General features: G+C 37.5%; 1 protein-coding gene across 2 annotated transcripts; it reads left to right on the top strand.

The window, feature by feature from the left end:
* Positions 1-160: 160 nt before the first annotated feature.
* On the top strand, positions 161-19,800 carry ark2ca (arkadia (RNF111) C-terminal like ring finger ubiquitin ligase 2Ca). 2 transcript variants are annotated; one of them, XM_087790577.1, is made up of 8 exons: positions 167-277; positions 12,194-12,497; positions 14,392-14,517; positions 14,583-14,712; positions 16,129-16,233; positions 16,320-16,415; positions 16,491-16,594; positions 18,339-19,800. In XM_087790577.1, the coding sequence occupies exons 1-8, from the start codon at positions 172-174 to the stop codon at positions 18,454-18,456; spliced, it is 1,089 nt and encodes a 362-aa protein (XP_087646703.1). In that variant the 5' UTR covers positions 167-171; the 3' UTR covers positions 18,457-19,800. The 2 variants fall into 2 exon arrangements, 1 of the variants encoding a protein (XP_087646703.1); XR_015711313.1 differs by lacking the exons at positions 12,194-12,497; positions 14,392-14,517; positions 14,583-14,712; ... (2 more) ...; positions 16,491-16,594; positions 18,339-19,800 and adding an exon at positions 1,215-2,603 and having other exon boundaries at positions 161-277.
* Positions 19,801-23,668: the final 3,868 nt, after the last annotated feature.

Genomic DNA, 23,668 nt, shown 5'->3' with positions numbered 1-23,668 from the left:
GTCTGAATTTAAAGACCACAAAAAAATGGGCGGAGTTAAACGGGTCCCGCCTCTTTTCGCACACGATTGGCTGATGTCAGCGCCAAAGCCGGCCTGTGCTGGCCGCTGATTGGCCGGCCGCGGGTGAGTGTGCGGCAGCGAGCCTGGCTCGTTTGAATGTGGATCATTTCCATGGACCATCTGTCTCGCTGGCTGCTCAACAAAGGAGGACACAGGATGGTGTTAGTGCACGTTGGATATCTGGTTCTCCCCGTCTTCGGCTCAGTAAGAAACCGAGGTATGTTTTTCCAACCTTTTTTTCCCCTTTACCTTCTTTTATCCTCACGAGCCGTCGACGTGTCGTGAGCGTCTGATGTAAACAGTGACACCTGCTAGCAAAGCTCCGGTAGCTCGTTAGCCGTCATGCTAACTAGCATCGCCGACAACATTCTCATCGTAAAAAAAAAAAAATCGAAAAATGTTATATTTGGGTTTTATTTTCCCGAACTGTTGGCCCTGGAGCCTCATAAGATACTGTGGCAATATTTACCGGGCGTTAAGCCAAAAGAGATTATGGGTGAAAAATAAAAATAAAAATATATGTATTTAAGCGATTTATGCCATGATATTTTAAAACGAATCAAAATAACCCACCATTTTTATTTTATAATCTATAAAATAGAATTTGTAATATAATAAAATGCATGTTTCTATATTAAATATGACTTTAACTTGCTCTTTTTTAGGAGAAACAAATATTCACAAATAAAAAAACAAACATATGTAGTTGTTGTCAACGTTAATAATAATAGTAATAATAATTAAAAAATGTTTGCCATCAGAGAATCCTACTTTGACCCGACCAGAGCCACGTAAAATCCAGTCCAAAAGGGCCACAGGTTCTGTGTTAGCCGCATCAAATGACCGCAGCTGTCAAATGGCAGCCTCCTTTTTTTATCCTCAGCTGTTTGTCTCTTTACTGCGCCGTGTTTACCTCCGGCACGCCGCTAAGCTAAGGCCGACGACGGGTGAGAATCCAGGATATATCAAAATAATAAATGGTTAATCGTAGAAAAAAAAAAAGTCTGCAGGTGATCCGTCCACAAAAAAACAACATCACCATCCATTCGCTCTCTCTGTGATGATTCTGTAACAATAACAGTGGAAGGTTTTTCTTGACGTGCACCAATGATTTCATTGTGCTTTTATTTGTGTTCTTTTTTCCTGTTCCATAGTATCGAGGCTGGCTCTACATTCCGCATTTCTCAGACCTTTGTCCCCCTCCATTGTGTAGCTAACGATCATCTGCTGCTGTCTGCCGTAGCCTCTGCCTGTTCTCTGCATCTAGCTGTTCTGTGAACCCCTTCTTCCTCATTTTCCTCTTTCCATCCGAAGACGACATTATGGCATTAAAAAAACACACACACACACACCACAACAGATCTCCCACTCATCCCTTCTGTGTACGCGACTAAAGAATAACACCTTTTTTTTTTTTCCTAGCTGCACTTTGTCTTTATTTCAAACTGTCATGTTGCTCTTCCGTGAATAACCCATTGTAGACTTGACTACAGACTGCCATTGTGATTCTCCCATTCAGTGTGGATAGACTACATTCTGCTGTAAATTTCTGTAAAGTGGATACATTTTGATTTCCCCCCCCAACACACCCCAACACACCCCCACATCCCCCTCGGTTCGATCACAGTCAGACTTGATCGAAAAAAAAAACCAAACCCACATCGTACGATTCGGCTCACACCTTCTGCTGGTCATTTTCCAAACCTTTTTTTAACAAATCCTTTTTTTGTTCCTAACTCCACCATCAATTGGCTTTTATTTCTCACACTCTTCTACCGTCATGCGCCGCTAAATCTTCCAACCCGACGTCAGAATGCTATCCATTTTACAGGGATGTGTATATCCCGCACTGCTGTAGAAATCCTTCTTCTTAGACTCAAAAAAATGTCTTTTTATTCTTTGGTTGTGGTTTTTTCTTACCTTATGTTCTTGTATTAGATCCTAATGCATGGTCATTTATTTATACTTTTTTATTTGTTTTTTCCACATTGAACAGCAGATTCCAATGTACTCTTTGTGTAGAGATGTCCCTGCTGTACTGAAATGTGCTGTAAGCATACACATCTACTCATTGGATGCTGCTTCTGTTCTGTTTAACCCTACAGAGAGCATGGTCGGGCCTTGCCTTCAGTCTTTATTTGCATGACGACCGAGAGAGAAATACTCTCTTTATTTTTTACTATTATCACACAGTGATATACCGCACATACTAATCTTTTTTTTCCAATAAAGACTGTAGTTTTCTTCCTAACCGTCAGTGTGCTTCTTGCTGATTTCCATGTGTCCTCCTCCTCCTCCTTCCTCCTCTTTCTCCTTCCTCCTTCCACACTGTGCTGCCACTGAGACATTTCCCCTCACTCTGTATGTGCTCTCATTTCTCAACCGTCTCAGACAGAGTTTGCTCTGCTTAATTGGAAGTAGAGGCGTCCAAATTACAATTTCTTCAAAGGCACAGGAGAAAAAAAATTCATTAAAAAAAAAAAAACTGCCTCCAGTTAAAGAAGCAAAAAACCACCTTTTCTTCCATTCACCCAAAGGACATTCATAACTGATCTAACCTAGACTATTGTGGTGAAAGAAATGTATTCCTTTTATAAAAAAAAAAAGTGTATTATTGATAACAATACTCTGACTCTTCTCAAAGGGATGGATGATTCAGCTAATACGACCATTCTTGGGGATCATTTCAGTATCTAGTACAAACATCAAGGTGTCGTGTGTCAACGCAGCACTTTTTTATTCTCGTTTTTAATACATTTTAAGTTGTTACTTTATGCGTGGGATCAATTCTTACACCTTTTGTTTGTCACCTAAACACATCGTGAATCTGTATACTAAGCTAGTTTTGTCAGACACTTCAACTTGGTAAACATGGAATTCAGATGATCGCGAGAAACATTTTAAAAAGGTAATTAAAGATATTTATATAACTATCCATAAAGACCACTAATAAACCTAATTCATGTATTAAACAAAGGTGTCTATTGGCAAGAGCCTGGCAATACCATACGTGTCACGATATAGGTTCAATGCAACAATGTTTTAACCATTATAGTATCTAGTAAGAACCTCAAGGTATGTATGTGTCCACACACGGTACTTTTAGTCTCGTTTTAATACATTTTAAGTTGTTACTTTATGCGTGGGATCAATTCTTACACCTTTTCTTTGTCACCTAAACACTTTGTGGATCTATATACTAAGCTAGTTTTATCAGACACTTCCACTTTGTAAACACGGAATTCAGATTATCAAGAGAAACATTTTAAAAAGGGAATTAAAGATATTTATTCAACTATCCCTAAAGAACTCATTTATGTATCAAACAAAAGCATAATCACCAAAAGGGTGTCTATTGGCAAGAATCACGATATAGGTTCAACTCTACAATTTCTTTAACCTTTATAGTATGTAGTAAAAACCTCAAGGTCTATGTGTCCACACACAGTACTTTTGTACTCATTTTAATACATTTTAAGTTGTTACTTTATGCATGGGATCAAGTCTTACACCTTTTGTTTGTCACCTAAACTCTTCATGGATCTTTAAGCTAAGCTAGTTTTATTAGGCACTTCAACTTGGTAAACACGGAATTCGGATCATAACTACACACATTTTAAAAAGGGAATGAAATGTATTCATACAACTATCCATAAAGACCACTAATAAACCTAATTTATGTATCAAACAAACGCATAATCACCAAGGGTGTCTACTGGCAAGAATCACGATACAGGTTCAACTCTATAATGTTTTAACCATTATAGTATCTAGTAAAAAACCCAAGGTCCCTGTGTGTCCACACACAGTACTTTTATTCTTGTTACTTCATGCGTGGGATCAATTCTAAGACCTTGTGTTTGTCATCTAATCCCTCCATGGATCTATAAGCTATATTTTTACAAGATTTATTAGGCATTTCAACTTGGTAAACACAGAACTATCCCAAAACACCTCTATTAAACCTAATTTATGTATCAAACAAAGGCGAGAATAAGGCAATACGTTTCCCGATATAGGTTCAATGCAGCAATGTTTTAACCATTATAATTTCAACTAAATCTCTTCATGAATCAATGAGCAATGTTTTTTTAAGGCACTTCGGCTATTTAAGCAAAAACCCAAGATGATCCTGTGAAACATTTTGAAAAGGATTTTAAAGATATTAAAATAATTATTGGAAATACACTAATAGAATTTATTTTTAAGGCATACTAAGGGTATGTATTGGCAAGAATCTGGTGAAACCATACATATCACGATAAAGGTAGATAGATAGATGAATAGATAGAACTTTATTGATCCGCAGGAGGTCTCCTTTGGGAAATTGTAGGTGTAATGAGACGAAGTATTGTGATATATTGCAATACACTACACACCATATATTGGGTTTCTTATAAGTAATTTAACTGTAGGAAAACTGTCACATCAAAGTAAACACAAAATGCTGTCACATTTTTAACATCAGATTAAAGAATTCAAAAAGAGGGATATACTTTTGTTAAATGAGTGTATCAATATTTTCTTAAGCCCATAATAATCATATAAACTTTGCATTCAGTAGTTACTGCGAATTTTCTCGCATCAGAAATAATTCTATCTTTTGACTTTATTGCTATAAAACATTGTTCTTGCAAGAACGTGTATTCTTAACATGCCTCACTCGTTGCACGTCTCGACTACGAGGTTATATTGTTTTCACCAAAATGAAAATCAAACTATTCAGACGTCTGTAACGTGAGGTTTTCTCGTAATAAAACTTCTGAATCAAACTATGTGAAGATATAATGTATGTTTATTTCAATTATTCCCTTTTTACTTCCAGTTAAAAACCCAGCATCGACCTCACCGGTGTTTCAAAGTATTGACCGATCTGTTATGTGACGGCACTGGCTTATAAATATCAATTATTCAGGAGCACAAATAACACGCTGGAGTCTGCAGAATTCCTTACGATACTGGAGATCCGTTCTAAATGTGGAAGGTAAATGTTTCTTGTCTTTGGTCGATCATATCCGTGATGTGAAAATAATACATTTCATGTGTGTGTGATATAAAGTATGTCAATATTTATTGTGTCGTTTAAAAAAGTCAGTACAGTACGGTTAAATAACAATCAGATCCAAATATTCTCTTGATTTAACTTGTTTTTCTTCTGTAAAAACAAAATACATATCCCTCTGTTTGAATTGAATAACCTTAAGTTTTCCTCAAATCATATAAAAAAAACGTAAAGACAACAATATATGGTTGTACCTACAGTATTATAATATATGGAATCATTGTCGATGTATCTTGATGCGTATCGTATCCACACATTCTTGCCAATACAAACCCTTAAACATTTATTTTGTGGTCAAATAAGAGGCGTATCTTTTGGCACTATTTCAATGTATCATTGGTTCAGGTTTATGACTCAAAGTGGTGGAAAAAACTGACTTGAAACCATCAATAATGTTCGTTATGCTAGTCTTAGCGTTTATGCTAATCGAGGTAAATCTAGTTCAGGTAAGTGCCATGTTCCTGGAGATCCATCCAAAAATGTGGAAGGTAAATGTTTCTTGTCTTCTGAGAGGTCATCGTAATGTAGAACAATACATTATATGTAAGTAAGTAAGTAATTTTCATTTGTATAGCGCTTTTCCAGACCAGGGTCACAAAGCGCTTAAACAATCAAAACAATATTGGGATTTTTTTCCATTTATTTATTCCGTAAACTGATAATTTAGCAAGTAACGACACTTTTTTTTCAACATAAATGACAGTTTTTACTCCAATGAAATTCTTAAAATTACAAGAGATATCTTTGTTACTAAAGTAATATATTGTATAGTTTCTCATGTATAGTGATACTGGACAGATTCTTGCTAATGCACACCTCTAAAATAATACTTATTTCTTGTGGTCAAATATGAGCCATTTTTAAATTTGCCATCTGTGCAAGTTGCTTTACTAATAGAGGGAAAATTGGATTGAAACTATAATGTGCAATATTTTAGTATTTAGAATAATATGAGGCTCTTCTTTAATGGTCATCACGGTTAATCTATTTCAGGTAAGATAAGAGGTAAACTAATATATACGCAATATTGTCGTATTGTTACCCATGTTTTCGCTATACATACTGTATCACCAGATTCTTGCCGATACACACCACTTAAAAAAAAAAAAGTATCATTTTTGTGGTTACATATAAGACAATTTTCAATTCGTACAGGTTTCTTCTAATAGTGCATTTCAAACACTCAATAATGTGAAATGATTTTATTGTCATTGTAACACGAGGCTGGGCTTATATCGAGGTTAAATGTCGTTCAGGTAAGATACGTTCAGTAACACGGATTAATAATTGACAGCACTGTAAGAGATGCATATATTCACTTGCAAAAAAATGAATAAAGTGAGATAAATTAGTCGTCATCGTAATACAAGGGTGAATCGAGGTGAATCTATTTCAATAATACCAACATGATTGTATTGTATTTATGCCTAACAGTTTTCCTGTAGTTAAATTCATATAAAAAAAAAACACAATATTCCGTTGTTTCTACATTATCGCGATATTGTCTTATTGTTACCCGTGTTTTCGTGATACATATCGTATCACCAGCTTCTTGCCGATACACACCACTAAAAATCCATTTTTTTGCGGTTACATATAAGATGATATACATTCGTACAGGTTTCTTCTAACAGTGGATTTCAAACACTCGATAACGTGAAATGTTTTTGTCGTCATCCTAACACGAGGCTCGGCTTATATATCGATGCGAATGTAGTTCAGGTAAGATACGAGGTAAACATTCAGTAACACGGATTAATAATTGACAGTACTGTGAGAGATTCATATATTCACTCGCAAAAATGAATAAAGTGAGATAATTTAATCGTCATCGTAATACCAGGGACAAGGTGAATCTAGTCCAACAATGCTTGTATTGTATTTATGCCGTTATTTATACCGTTTTCCTGTAGTTGGATTCTTTATTTAAAAAAAAAAACCAAATATTCCGTTGTTTCTACATTATCTCAATATTGTCGCATTGTTACCCATGTTTTCGCGATACATACCGTATACCACCAGATTCTTGCCGATACACACCACTTAAATTTCACTTTTTTTTGTTACATATAAGACAATTTTCAATTGGTACAGGTTTCTTCTAACAGTGGATTTCAAACGCTCGGTAACGTGAAATGTTTTTGTCGTCATCCTAACACGAGGCTCGGCTTATATATCGAGGCGAATATAGTTCAGGTAAGATACGAGGTAAACATTCAGTGACACGGATTAATAATTCACAGCACTGAGAGATGCATATATTCACTCGCAAAAATGAATAGTTCGATAATTGGATTAGTTAGTTAGTTAGATAATTTAGTCGTCATCGTAATACAAGGGTGAATCGAGATGAATCTATTTCAATAATACCAACATGATTGTATTGTATTTATGCCTTACAGTTTTCCTGTAGTTGTATTCTTTGATTAAAAAATAATAATAATATTCCGATGTTTCTACATTATCGCAATATTTTCGCGATACATACCGCATCACCAGAATCTTGCCGATACACACCACTTAAAAAAAAATGTCTGGTTACTTATAAGTCAATTTTCAATTTGTACAGGTTTCTTCTAATGGTGGAACAATTGATTTCTAACAGAAGGCTAGGCTTATATATCGAGGGTGAATGTAGTTCAGGTAAGATACGAGGTAAACGTTCGCCGACTATCTGTCGGAGATCCGTGATTTATTTTTGGGTGAATCTCAGTTCGCGCTGCATCACGTCAGCACCTGGTAGAAGCTCGGCAGTTAACACGAATACCACACTTTTGTCACCCGTCCTCCACCAGCCCCGTCCTTAGGAGACCGGAACGAGCGCCGTTCAGAACCCGGCGTCCACGGGCGTCCACGCTCATACATTCAGCGAACCCCATCGTTTCTGCTCATTAGTTGTCGCCGCCGATTGTGTTAAACCACTGGTGTCAGCTGTAGTGTGCGTTCGCCACACAAAGACAACAACGCGTCACATGGTAGCCGAGCCCAGGACCGGGGCAGAAGACCGGATTAGCGAGGAGGTGTGATTGTGAGGCTGCAGCGATGATGGGGGGAGGAGGAGGAGGAGGGCGGCAGCGAGACATGTCGGACTGCTGCAGTCGCTGGTGGGCGGCGCTTACGGGCCGTCGCTCACATTAGAACGCCATGCCGCAGCCAGGCGGTGGGGGAGGGGGCGCCTGTGAGCAGCCTGGATGACGGGGGGGGGGGGTGACGACGTGTGGTGGGGTGTGGGGGTCCGATAATATGGCAGGAGACCAAACAATAGTAGCACCGCTGCAGTACATCATAATACTCCTGTCGGGAGTCGGATCCTCTCGATATATTTACTCCTTCGCCGACTCGTCGGGTCACAGGCTTCGTACAAAAGTGATGAGCCAGACTCTTACCGACCCCCCTCTTCCCCCCCCCCGTCACCCCCCGAAAACCTTTAAGTCTGCCATTTCTGCTCTACTTCCTCGGCCAAATGTTGTTTTGGGTTCGCTCGCGGCCTTCAAGCTCCACCGGTCGCTCATGTCTGCAGGGTCGCCCACAAACGCTGACGGTCGCGGAAACGGTCGTGATGCTAGCGCTCGCGTATGCTAGGCGGGGTGTCGTTATTCCTAACGTCAGTTTTTAGCTTAGATTTTTTATCCATAATGATTTGTTTATCATATAGCTTAACCTTAATTTTTGGTTAATTCAATCGAGCCCATGAATATCTATGACGGCGTTTAAAATACTAAACTAAAGCCACACACACTAATGTCATAGATAAGTATTACAGTTGTACCTTGTTAATTACAGCCATTCAATCGTTTTAACATTTATTCAATAACATTTATTTTGTACTTGTAAACGCAACAGTTCACGCGAGTTGTCATTTCTCTCTTGACAACCGTCTCAGTAACGGTGACCTTAATGCTCCCTTAATGCTTTGCCGCCCAGCCAACCCATTCACATAGACTGGGAACATGGACAAAGAAGTCAAATACGATATTGTCGCGACCAATCATTTGTCACTAAATGGATCGGTGTGTAGAAAGGCATCATGGGAGTTCACTGTTTCGCCAACATAACTGAGGTGGTCGCGGTGATTAGTGTCTCCCAGTAGGTTCTGTTTTTGTTGAACTTTATCTACTGTTCGCAAAAAATAAACAAAGTGTACAAAGACAAGTACTTTGCCGTTCCTGGCTCAAGCTTGCTTGGATATATTTAACTATGTAGTACTGCGTGCCAAAAGAAATCCAAGAAACGGCGAGACTGTTGTCAGTGAACACTGTATATTAAATCTTCTTCTAAAGCTCTTCAAAGCTAGTAAAGATTGCTAAAAAAAAATCAAACTAGTAAAGAGTACATGGGTAAATTAAGTGATGTTTATTGGCAAGAATCTGACGATGAATATCACAATTCAAGGTCATGATACGCCACAGTATAAAACGAGGCGACACCGTAGGAACATCAATATATCGCGTTTATTATAAAGAATTAAATTAAAGGAGAATTGTCATAATAACACACAATGTTGTTACTTAACATCAGCTGACTGAATTCAAACAGAGATGGTACTACACAAGCGAAGAGATACAAGTGAAATTCAGTGAATATTTTCTTTTTAGTTGTAACATTTAATTGTTACAGTGCTGTTGAATATCTATAGCATAGTGGAGACCGAATGAAACTACGACCATTAATTTGATCAAATAAAAACAAACATCTATTTTAAGTGTAACAGAACATGCTAGCATGTTCTTAGCTTAGCATGGTGGAGACCGAAATAAACTACAACTATTACTTTGATCAAATAAAAGAGATCTATTTTAAGCGGACAGAACATGCTAGCATGGTGTTAGCTTAGCATGATGGAGACCGAAATAAACTACAACTATTACTTTGATCAAATAAAAGAGATCTATTTTAAGCAGACAGAACATGCTAGCATGGTGTTAGCTTAGCATGGTGGAAACCGAAATAAACTACAACTATTACTTTGATCAAATAAAAGAAAGATCTATTTTAAGCGGACAGAACATGCTAGCATGGTGTTAGCTTAGCATGGTGGCGACCGAAAGAAACTACAACTATTACTTTGATCAAATAAAAACAAACATCTATTTTAAGTGCAACAGAACATGCTAGCATGGTGTTCGCTTAGCATGGTGGCGATCGAAAGAAACTACAACTATTACTTTGATCAAATAAAAACAAACGTCTCTTTTAAGTGCAACAGAACATGCTAGCATAGTGTTCGCTTAGCATGGTGGCGACCGAAAGAAACTACAACTTTTACTTTGATCAAATAAAAACAAACATCTATTTTAAGTGCAACAGAACATGCTAGCATGGTGTTAGCTTAGCATGGTGGAAACCGAAATAAACTACAACTATTACTTTGATCAAATAAAAGAGATCTATTTTAAGCAGACAGAACATGCTAGCATGGTGTTAGCTTAGCATGATGGAGACCGAAATAAACTACAACTATTACTTTGATCAAATAAAAGAAAGATCTATTTTAAGCGGACAGAACATGCTAGCATGGTGTTAGCTTAGCATGGTGGCGACCGAAAGAAACTACAACTATTACTTTGATCAAATAAAAACAAACATCTATTTTAAGTGCAACAGAACATGCTAGCATGGTGTTAGCTTAGCATGGTGGAGACCAAAAGAATTACAACTATTACTTTGATCATATAAAAATCATTATAAAATAACCATAACTTGAGACGGCCCATTTCTAAAAATGTTATTTGCTGATTCATAAATGTGCTGATCATGACTAGAAAGATCCAAAAAGATTTATCATGACTAATATTTGGACCAACAATAAAATGTGTCAGCATAACTTGGTCAAACATGTGCGTCTACGAAAACATTGTTATACATACAAAGAGATAATTGAAGAGTACTTGTTATTAATTAAATACATTTTGGAAGATATTACTTGAAGTTTCTTCATGTGACCTTTCTATGGAAGTGACATCAGGATATTAAATTTACTATTTTCAATGTTGAAACTTTTTGTCGCAATATTTTCTATCAAGCATTGAATTATCATTATTATATATTATTATTGAGTGAAGTAACTTGAAAACTTTTGTTTAATATTCTAATTCCAATAATACAATAATTGAATTCAAAAGGATTCAAATGAAAAAAATATAGAATTTAGAAAATATATTTTTAAATTTTTGGAGTTAGAATATTAAACTTTATGTGTAATTTTTGAATGTATCAATAAATAATTTAAATATTTATTAAATAAATAAATAACAGAGTTTAAATAAAAACATTTTTTTACCGACATACTAGTCGAACAAACACGATCAGATAATCTGAATAAAAGCACTTTTTGTGTGATTAATTTGAGTCAGTTTTTGTCTCAACCTCCTTTCCCGTGAAACTGAGCGACATCAGAGAGGAGCCGCCGGCGTGTCGCGATATCACCAAATCAATAATAAATCCACCTCCTTGTACACGCACACGTAACACTTTATAAATGACGCTAACAACTTAGCTCCTTAGCATACGGTGAAGACGCACACATAACACTTTATAAATGACGCTAACAACTTAGCTCGCTAGCATACGGTGAAGACGGACAGGTTTGTTTGGAAGTTCACAATCTTATAAGAAAACAACTGAGACGAGATGAAAAGTTCTTACAATATGTTGCTTTAACAAAGGAGGTTGAAAGAGACGAGTGACTGGATCACTAGAGTTTGACTAGATCATGAGTTAGTATTACTTCCGTGGATATACTGAGCTAAGACGCATCGCCATAGCAACAGAGCCTAGCAAGCGCAGTTCACAGACGGACGGAGACGTAAACAACAACGAGACATAGAAGTACAAATTGACAACTTTACAGAACGTGACACTGATTGGTCGAAGTGTGTATTAAAGAAATGCTTGATTTATACAATAAATAATTATAAATTGACGCACGTGTTTGACTTATCACGCGTGACAACATCGCGATATCGATATTTTCCCGACACATCGTTCAGCCCTCGTCAGGTGTTTGTTGAGAATGGCGTCTCCGTGTTGCGGGCGTGTTCTTGTGCTCACGACGGGTCTTATCTCCTGCAGGCGCTCACTTCACCAGGCATCAACACAGCCATGCTACCTCCTGTCGACACTTTCATCTGGGCGCTCCGCAGGCGCCGCTCTCCGCAGAGTTCCCTCTAGGTCACGCCGGGCAGCCCCCGCAGACGGGGCCCCTGGCCCCCCAGCTGTCCCCGGGACATCACGCCCCCCTCACTGCCCTGCCCGCCGCCCCGCAGTTCCAGGATGTTCCCGGGCCTCCATTTCTACCTCAGGCCTTACACCAGCAATACCTCATCCAGCAGCAGCTTCTGGAAGCTCAGCACCGCCGGATTCTCCCCCATTCCAGGTTAGATGACGGGGGGACGATGGTCTGAGTGTAGGGCTGTCGATCATGTCAATCATGTTTGTCTTGGTCTTCACTACGCCTTAAATCATCAAACCAATCATTACAATAGTTTCCTTAACAAACAGTTTATTACAATATGGATAACATAAAACGATGAAATCTGTATATATATTAGAATTAACTTTTGAAATACATTTTGAAATATTAATGGATGTATAATTAATTAAAATAATATATATATTTTTAGAAGCATTTTAATGTTGTTTAATTTTCAAATAAAATGAATTCAATAATTACTATATTTAAAGGGTGAATTACTTTGTTTATAAATAATTTAATAATAATGGAGAAAAAATGAATTTTCTTAATTCAATATTTTGAATTTGGTATAAATATTCATTGAAAAATATTTAGATTTCTTTTAATTCACGCCATCTAGTGGAAGATAATGAACTGTTTCATGAAGCTTTATCGACACTGGTGAGTCATCTTAAAAGTTTAAACTTTTTGTATCAAACAACATGGAAGTATAATACAATGAAATGATTCATGAAAAACATGATGAATCTCAATTTGACACACAATTATACTGAATTTTCATAATATATATATATATAGAATATATATATATATATTTAGATTAAGCAAAATGGAATGGACTTGTTAAAAATATATAAACATGATAAACAACGTCCAAAAATCCAATTAAAACGGGAATATATATGTTGTATCATTTGTTTAAAAAAAAAAAGAAAAGAAAAAAAAATTCAATCCTGTTCATTGCTACTATAATCAATCAATTGTAAGTAAAATTAAAAATAATTTTCAAATAAAATAATCAAAATCTTCGTTTGTCCTCTATTTTACATGATCTCATTAATAAAAAAACAGAATCAATATTTTTCTTTAATGAACAGTTTTACAGAAAAACATAATATTGTTACAATAATATCTCTAATCTATACATTTTCAGTTGCAATATTTGAACTTGGATAACTGAATATTTTAATTAAAAAATTACACTTATGCCTTGAAAACTAGAGTACTATGAGTCCCTTCATTTTCTACTTGATTATACTGAATATTCATCATATCAATTTGGCGAGAGAGAATAAACTGGACAATTATTTTAATATTAACATAAATCTTAATGAACATTAATGTACCTTTTTTTAAAATTTGAAACATCCTATATTTCTTTTCAAGGGGATTAAACCTTTGTATTGATTTTTAAAAAAAAAGTCAAAATTCACGAGATACAATTATTTTAAATAAAATAATATTATATATTACATTTATATACTATTGTTTTTTACCTGAAAAAAAGAAATGGATTCCAAAAGTTAGGAAAACAATTTAAATGTTTTATTGGAAATGGCCGACGAGATTACAGTGAACAATACACAACATTCTTTGTTTTGTTTTTCATTCCTTAGAGTTAAAAAAACAACAAATTTAAATTTAAAGAGAAAGAAAAACAAAGAGAATTAAAAAAAAATAATAACACAAACAAGACACACACCAAATATATAGAGTATATATACATGTATATCTTCATAGTGACATGTTAGTATTCCCACTGTTGCGTCTACTGTTGAATTAGAGAGGGGTGACATAGCTCAGATGGTAGAGTGGTTGCCTGCAGTCCAAAAGGTTGCAGGTTCAATCCCAGCTCCAGACAAGCTTGTGTCGTTGTGTCCCTGAGCAAGACACTTCACCCTGATTGCTCCTGATGGTGAACTTGGCGCAAGTGTGCAGCCTACTCCCATCAGTATGTGTGAATGGCTGAATTTCCCCTCGCGGGACTAATAAGGGATTCTAAAAAAAAAAAAAAAAAAAAAAAAAAAGAATTATTCATGTGATGCTCAGTGAACTCAGTCATTGCTCCTCTCAGACGAACACAGGAGAGGATGCCCATCAACCCTCACCGGTTGCGGCCGGGCTACGAGTACTCGCCGCCCCTCCACGTCCCTCAGCCGATGACGCAGCAGCCCCGGTACCTGGCCGAGGGCACCGACTGGTGAGTCCCGGATCAGATGGTTCTGGTTCTGATGTTGACGTTGACGTGGCTTTGCTCGCGTGCAGGGACCTGAGCGTGGACGCCGGCCTGCCTCACCACCAGTATCAGCTCCAGCAGCTTCCACAGCACTATCAGCATTACCTGGCCTCGCCCAGGATGCATCACTTCCCCAGGAACACGTCGTCCGCACAGGTGGTGAGTAAAGTGTGCCTCGTTACTCCCCCTACAGGTCAGACTGCGGTCGTGCAACAATCTCATGTTTAATGTTATTAGTTTTTTAGTTTAATCATCTCTTGAATCACTGCACGGTTCTTGACTCGGAGTTTGACCCGGCAAGAATGTGACGATACCATCATGATACAGGTGCTGTGATATATTCTGATACTGTAGTAACGAGTATATATGTGTAGTATTGTCGAGTACTTGACTCTGGTATTGTAGTATTTACAGACCACATGACTCTTGACTGCTTTCATTTGATTTTCAAAATATGTCCAAACATCAGCTTTAAAAGCTGCTGGAGTCACTGTATCCTCTCGTCCTCAGTCATCACTACTATTTAAGTATAAACCAGTGAGTAAATACCACTAAGGATTCAAGAAGATTTTAATGCAACACAAAAATGTTAATTGTAAATGGCAAAAATAAATGTTTTGAAGTATAAATCATAAAGTAATCATGACAAAAAAGGATCATGTTTATATGGAATTAAAAATGATTTAATTTATAACATTTGATTTGGAATTATTGGGATTAAAACATCAATCATTAATAAAAAAATAAAATGTTTTCAATATTTTATTTTAATTAAATTATTAACAAAACAAAACAAAACAAAAAAACTTTTTAATATAGAAATGATTGCCTTCAATAATTCAAAACAATTATTAAATGTTGATTATTAAAGAGAAATGTTAAATTTAGGGGTGTAAAGTATCGACTTAACGATATATCACAATATTTTTATATTATTCGATATTAAAAGAATTTTATATTTTATTTTAATAAAAATGTTATGGTTTACATTTCAATAGTGTGTGTATAAAAGACAATCATTCAAAGTTTTATTTTACAATTAACACTCGCATCACTTCACAGCGTTTATGTGCTGTAATTAAACCTCCGGCCACTAGTTGGCGACACTCGTCATTTCCTCCGTGACAAAGTAACAAAACAAAACCGGTGAAATGGCAGCAATTAAAGCAGTTTTTAAAACTGATGTTTGTGGACTAATTTGAAAACAAGGTTTAAAGTTAAGAAACACCGACAGATGCTGGATATTTATACTGTTGATGTACTTTATTGTTAATATAAGTTTACATTTGTTGTTCATATTTTGAGAAACACTTTCTTACTTAAACATTTGATTAGAGAAAGTATTTGTTCACTTCTTTGTTGTAAAAGCCAGAAAAAGTGTTAAAATATCTCGTTGTACTACAGTATCTCAATACATTGTGACACGTGTATCGTGATGCGTATCAACGGATTCTTTAGATCAAACTTTATCTTTTAACTTTGTCAAGACGACGTTATCCCTCGTTTCGGACGCGGCGTCACTTGCTGTTCAGATAATGAGGTGCTGATCCTCATCACCAACCGTCTTTCCCGCAGGTGGTACATGAAATCCGTAACTACCCGTACCCACAGCTGCACCTCCTGGCGCTCCAGAGTCTGAACCCCTCGAGGCACGCCACCGCCGTGAGGGAGAGCTACGAGGTACACCTGACTTCAGTAAAAAAGTTTTTTTTTTTCTTTAAATCTTAACTTTGATTAAATTAAACTCACCTTCTTCATGGAAACAGGAGCTGCTGCAGCTGGAGGACCGTCTGGGCAGCGTGAACAGAGGAGCGGTCCAGACCACGATAGAGAGGTTCACCTTCCCACACAAGTACAAGAAGGTAAGACCACCAGGAACTAACTAACTAACCCGTCCATGACAGACTCTAACACGTGTGGCCTCTGACCCCCGACAGAGGAAGCCCCTGCAGCTGAAGATCGGGGACGAGAAGGAGGAGATGGACGTGGACGAGAAGTGCACCATCTGTCTGTCCATGCTGGAGGACGCAGAGGACGTCAGGTGAGACGCTCGCGGCCAATCAGAGTCTCGCTTCAGTTTATCAACGATTGACCTTTGAACTTGTTGCAAATGTGTCGCGACATGTACATGTGAGTTAAACATGGAGTCACACCTGGGTTTACTTTTAATGTATTAATGTTGATTAAACAATAATTTGATTTATTAAGTATTAATATATATTTAACTACATATTTTCAACGTCCAAGTTTCTTTAGCGACTGAACTTAAACTGAAACTAATATCACATGAAATAAAGTTATTTTCTAGCTAAATATTTAATAGTTTAGTTTAATAAATAGTTTATAACTGTAATAACAGTTAAAATGTAACTGATGTAAAGATAAAATAAAATATATGCCTAAACATTAATCATGTTTTATTTTAAAACAACATATTTAGAATGTGCAACTGAACCTAAAGTAATATTGCTTAATAAAAGTTATATCCCTCCTGAATACATTCTCAAATACATACATTCCTGACCACGCAAACTCTCTGTCTCACTCCCTCCCATTGAACTCATAGCTGCAGTTTTGGGTCGTCCAGGTTTTTATGACGAACCCAGTTGGACTAAAAACCTAGTATTCGAAATATAGTATTGAAACTATCGAAATATAATATTGAAATATAGTATCGAAATATAGTATTGAAATATAGTATAGAAATTATCGTAATATAGTATCGAAAGTATCGTAATATAGTATTCAAATATACTATCAAAAGTATCGTAATATAGTAACGAAATATAGTATTGAAATATGGTATCGAAATATATTATCGAAATATATTATTGAAATATAGTATCAAAACATAGTATCTAAGGTATCGAAATATAGTATTGAAATATAGTATCGAAATATATTATCTAAGGTATCGAAATATTGAATCGAAATATAGTATTGAAATATTGTATCGAAATATAGTATCTAAGGTATCGAAATATAGTATTGAAATATACTATCGAAATATAGTATTGAAATATAATATCGAAATATAGTATTGAAATATAGTATCGAAATATAGTATTGAAATATAGTATCTAAGCCTTAGATATTATATTTCAATACTATATTTCGATGCTATATTTTTCGATACTATATTTCGATACCTTAGATTCTAAGGTATCGAAATATAGTATCTAAGGTATCGAAATATAGTATTGAAATATAATATCGAAATATAGTATTGAAATATAGTATCGAAAGTATAGAAATATGTCACTGCGCTTGCGTTCACAGATCGTGTACTGACGGTGCCGACAATACATCTCCCATGATGCATTTTTGCACAGCGCTCTATTTGGTGACGGTTGATTGGACGCTACAATACTCTAGTTAAATTCTACATCTGTTTCTTATGTCAAATTTATTTTACACATATATATTCTTAATCCATTTATTTATTTACTTTCAAACCATAGCCTTTTAAATACTATTATAGCAACATTTTTTATTGAACATATATATATATATATATATATATATAGTTAAATTAAATGATTAAAAAATCAATTCAAATGTATGGTCAAACCCTGACTAACTAAAGGGTCAAACATCAACTCAGAGCCTCTCAGTGACTCTGGGAGTCGAACCCTTGAGACACGAATGTCTGCGTCTCAGGTTCTGGGTCATACGGATCCTCAGCTGTCGGCGCCGGAGACCAGTTCGAGCGACGAGTCCGAACACAAGTCGCTCGCTCGACCCAAATATAACTCTCTCTCTCTCTCTCTCTCTCTTTTCTCCAGGAGATTACCCTGCATGCACCTCTTCCACCAGGGCTGCGTGGACCAGTGGCTGGCCACCAGCAGGAAGTGTCCCATCTGCCGCGTCGACATCGAAACACAGCTGAACCCCGACAGCTGATGGGACCCCCGACCTGTCAATCACCGCCGTGTGGTTCTCGCTTTTCTTCTTCTTCTTCTTCTTCCAGACCCTCCCCCCCAACACACACACACACACACACACACACACACACAGTCGGGTGCTTTGCCAAAATGTCTGGTCCTGTGACATCATCTCCCTCCTTCTTCTGACTGTCGCTTCACTGAGCCAGGTTTGACGAACCAGAGGAGGTTCCTCTAGGTTCCTCTAAAGCACACGGACACTCGCATCCTCGCGTCCACAGGGTCTCGTAGCTTCGCCGTGGTGGTCTCGTACTGTGGGTCGGCCTCGGGCTCGTGTAGCATGTCCTCTCCTGAAGCCATGACTCCATGACCTGAGGGCGGTAAACACACACCTTACTCGCAGCTTGGCTACTTCTTCCTCTCTTTCTATATCTCTATAAACGTATATATTACTATATAGATTTCTTTCTACTCTGCCACGCAAAACCAAGCTTCACTCAACGCCATGTTTACCGGAGGATCATCTGTGGTCGTCGTAGAGTAGCACTTGAATCTGGCGTTTTTACTTCGTGAGAGACGTTGTTTGTTTTTTTTTCCACGCAGCTTCGACATGTTTGCAATACGGGCGTGTGTGTGTGTGTGTGTGTGTGTGCGTCGACTCCGGGTCGTGTGTGTGAACCTTGAAAATAAGTGGGTTTTTTTTGCTACCAAAATGTCGTAGTTTTTTTTTTTTTGAAAAACCCGACGTTGCAGCTTCAGTGTCGAACCTGAGCCGAGGTTTATGGGAAGCGAAGCCGCACTCGCAGACGTGGGGATTGAACCGAGGAGCGCGAGAACCCGCGGGCGTCGCGTCTCTGAACCGATGCTATCGTTCGTTCCGTTGTTCTCGTGCAGGAAGAGAAAAGAACGACGGAACCGTTCTCGTCTCAACAGGAGCGTATGGATCGGTGTCACAATATTTAATGGTTGAATTTAACTTTTAACGTTTGATTGCAATGTTTTTGAAGATTTATTTTTTAAATAATTTAAAACGGGGAGTTAGTTTGTTCTCCCCGTGTTGTGAGGGTTTACTCCAGACACTCCGGTTTCCTCCCACAGTCCAAAAACATACAGAGGTTGGGGAAAATGTCTTTTTTTTTCTCCTGAGACAGACTAGCGTCCTGTCCAGGGTGTCCCCTGCCTCTCGCCCTATGATACTGGGATAGACTCCAGTCTCCCCGTGACCCCATAAGGGATAAAGCGGTAGAAAATGAAGGTTCAATTATTATTATTATTTTTTAAATAATTAAATGTCACTTTTATTATAACAAACATAATTAAAAAAATTCAATATTTTTAATTTGTATTTTTTTTTAAATTAAATTTAAAAATGTCGGTTTAATGGTGGCAACAAAATCCAATATTGTTATTATATTGTGACGCATTAAATTCATTGTAAGAATTGTTTTAAAACAATAATTTCTATAGTAAAAGTTGAGTTTTAAAAATACAAATAATTCAAGTTAAAAAAAAACGATTATAATAAATAAAATGTATTTGTTGCACAGTTGTTGACAAACATAGCAACATTTAATATTGAATTTAAAAGCCTACAAATTAAAAAATATTTATTTAGAAGTAAAAACTAAAAATGTATAAAAGAAAACTGTATCTGTCAATTGTATTTAATTTTGAAAATATTTGATGAATCAAATTATTTAAAAAAAAACTGCTTTAATCTAAAAATGATTGAATTAAACGCTTTAAAAACATCATTTTAATACTAAAAGAAATCATTGAAAAGTTCAATTCAAGCATTAAATATTGTGTCGACTCTGATGTACTTCTACACGCCTGCAGTATATTCAGTGAGATGATATTTTCTCACCAGAAACACCTCAGAGATGCTACAAACGCTAGCATTGAAGTCAAACTGATCGAGGATCTGTTCATAGAAACATCTTGTGATGGAGATGAAGGTCTGGGGTTCGAGACCCACGGACGCGAGTGCGACTCTGAGCGTGCATGGCTACATAGGAATGCTTGTTACACTCGAAGCCAAAAGAAAAAAAAAAAAAGCTGCAGAACGATGTTGGAGGAAAGATCTCGTACCTGCGTCTCACCTGGCGGCGGCGCCAGCAGCAGGACCGACGACACCAGCATGTTCTGGTCCAGCCGTGCATGACCGATCCTGGGCCGCGACTCAAAAGAAGAAAACAAACTCGTAGCGTTCGTGGACGATCCTCTCTTCGATGTTTACCTTATTGCCTAAAGAACAAGCACACGTGACCATAGTTGTACAGCAGCGACGCATCTTCTTCTCTCTAGGTCTAGATTCATGCAGTGTTTTTGAAGGAGCTTGTGTTGACGGTGTTGCTGTGACAGACCTCCCCTCGTGGTTGCTATGCTGGTTGCTATGCTGTATTGATGTAGAATGTGGTGCGAAACGGAGGCAGATTCTCGCTCGCGGTGCACAGGAGGCGACGCGTGTCGAGTCCGTGTGTTTATTTATTTCCTGCCCCCCCTCCCCCACCCCGGGACCCTCGCTGTCCTTCTGCACTGTGATGTATGGACCCCCCCGCCCCCCCGAGCCCGGTCCAACACGCCGGCTCCTGGTCCTGTGCACCGCCAGTGTGGATCTCCTCCCGTAGTGGATCCGTGACCATAGTTTACACAGGGTGTTGTCGGTCCAGATGCCTTAAGTATTTAACAATCATAATTTATGACTAACTGTAGATATGCTGTATTTAATTTTTATATCTGTTTGTTTTTTGTTTTCCTTCTACGGGGGTGACTGACTATTTATTTATTCACAAATAACACAAAATGCTACGAAAAAAAACGATTACCTCATTTCCGCCTTGTTTTGAATGGGAATGCTTTGCATGCAGTCGTACCTTCGGATGAAAAGATCTGCTGTAACCTTGAGCTGCTCGTGCAACGTTGACTGTTCCAGGCTGAGCTACTGAGCCTCACTCACCCTCCTCACCCTTATTCACCCTTACTCACCCTTCTTACCCTCCTCACCCTTATTCAACCTTCTTACCCTCCTCACCCTTATTCACCCCTTACTCACCCTTCTTACTCTCCTCACCCTCCTCACCCTTATTCACCCCTTACTCACCCTTCTTACTCTCCTCACCCTCCTCACCCTTATTCACCCTTACTCACCCTTCTTACCCTCCTCACCCTTACTCACCCTTCTTACCCTCCTCACTCTCCTAACCCTTATTCACCCTTACTCACCCTTCTTACCCTCCTCACCCTTACTCACCCTTCTTACCCTCCTCACCCTTATTCAACCTTCTTACCCTCCTCACCCTTACTCACCCTTCTTACCCTCCTCACCCTCCTCACCCTTCTTACCCTCCTCACCCTTATTCACCCCTTACTCACCCTTCTTACTCTCCTCACCCTCCTCACCCTTATTCAACCTCCTCACCCTCCTCACCCTTCTTACTCTCCTCATCCTCACCCTCCTCACCCTCCTCACCCTCACCCTCCTCACCCTTCTTACTCTCCTCACCCTCCTCACCCTTCTTACTCTATTCACTGTTCTCTGAGGCAGGTCCACGCCACTATGTTCTATCATGCTACATTAGCTGGAGTTAAAAAAGGTTTTGCGAAGTAAAACAAGATCTCGAGAAGTTAATGAAGATCTCGAAGTTAAACGAGATCTCGAGAAGTTAAACGAGATCTCGAGAAGTTAAATGAGATCTCGAGAAGTTAAACAAGATCTCGAGAAGTTAAACAAGATCTCGAGAAGTAAAACGAGATCTCGAGAAGTTAAAAAAGATCTCGAGAAGTTAAACGAGATCTCGAGAAGTAAAACGAGATCTCGAGAAGTTAAAAAAGATCTCGAGAAGTTAAACGAGATCTCGAGAAGTTAAACGAGATCTCGAGAAGTAAAACGAGATCTCGAGAAGTTAAACGAGATCTCGAGAAGTTAAAAAAGATCTCGAGAAGTAAAACGAGATCTCGAGAAGTTAAACGAGATCTCGAGAAGTAAAACGAGATCTCGAGAAGTAAAACAAGATCTCGAGAAGTTAAACGAGATCTCGAGAAGTTAAAAGAGATCTCGAGAAGTTAAACGAGATCTCGAGAAGTAAAACGAGATCTCGAGAAGTTAAACGAGATCTCGAGTAATTTTAAAATAATTATTGTTTTCAAAATGAAGCATCTTTTTTACGCATAGTTTAATATTTTAATTCCAAAATAATGATCTAAATGATCTAAAGTCGATATTTATCTTTTTAATTAATTTTCCAAATAAATTCAGTTTTTAATTATTGGAATTGAAAAACAAAAATCATGTTATTTGTTTTAAAATATATATTTTTTGAAAATTCATTGATTTAAAAAGATTAAATTAATTCAATCTTTTTAACGTAGAAATTATTCAATGTTCAAAAAACATTTCAACAAAAACGTTTCAACATTTGAAATGTTAACTCAAATATTCTGACATACATTCATGGTAAAATAATATTATTTGAAACATAGTTGTGTCGACTCGCCTCGTGTGGAGCATTTACTCATGATGAAGCTTCATGAAACAGTGTCATTATCTTCAGAGTCCACTAGATGGTAGTGATGTGTTGATGAAGCTTCATGAAACAGTGTCATTATCTTCAGAGTCCACTAGGTGGTAGTGATGTGTTGATGAAGCTTCATGAAACAGTGTCATTATCTTCAGAGTCCACTAGATGGTAGTGATGTGTTGATGAAGCTTCATGAAACATTATCTTCAGTGTCCACTAGATGGTAGTGATGTGTTGATGAAGCTTCATGAAACATTAGCTTCAGCGTCCACTAGATGGTAGTGATGTGTTGATGAAGCTTCATGAAACAGTGTCATTATCTTCAGAGTCCACTAGATGGTAGTGATGTGTTGATGAAGCTTCATGAAACGGTTTCATTATCTACAGAGTCCACTAGATGGTAGTGATGTGTTGATGAAGCTTCATGAAACAGTGTCATTATCTTCAGAGTCCACTAGATGGTAGTGATGTGTTGATGAAGCTTCATGAAACAGTGTCATTATCTTCAGAGTCCACTAGATGGTAGTGATGTGTTGATGAAGCTTCATGAAACAGTGTCATTATCTTTAGAGTCCACTAGATGGTGGTGATGTGTTGATGAAGCTTCATGAAACAGTGTCATTATCTCCAGAGTCCACTAGATGGTAGTGATGTGTTGATGAAGCTTCATGAAACAGTGTCATTATCTCCAGAGTACATTGGATGTTTGTT

Source organism: Callionymus lyra, chromosome 5 (assembly GCF_982586985.1).
Source record: "Callionymus lyra chromosome 5, fCalLyr1.hap1.1, whole genome shotgun sequence".
NCBI classification, from domain to species: Eukaryota; Metazoa; Chordata; class Actinopteri; order Syngnathiformes; family Callionymidae; genus Callionymus; species Callionymus lyra.
Note: the sequence above shows the minus strand (reverse complement) of the source record. Positions and strands in the feature narration are given on the sequence as shown.

What these genes read in the sequence shown, in the direction of transcription:
- ark2ca (XM_087790577.1), top strand. Translation starts at nt 172, where the DNA reads ATGGACCATCTGTCTCGCTGGCTGCTCAACAAAGGAGGACACAGGATG. An exon ending in CGGATTCTCCCCCATTCCAG is followed by an intron (nt 12,498 to 14,391) that starts GTTAGATGACGG and finishes TGCTCCTCTCAG; the next exon opens with ACGAACACAGGAGAGGATGC. An exon ending in ACACGTCGTCCGCACAGGTG is followed by an intron (nt 14,713 to 16,128) that starts GTGAGTAAAGTG and finishes TCTTTCCCGCAG; the next exon opens with GTGGTACATGAAATCCGTAA.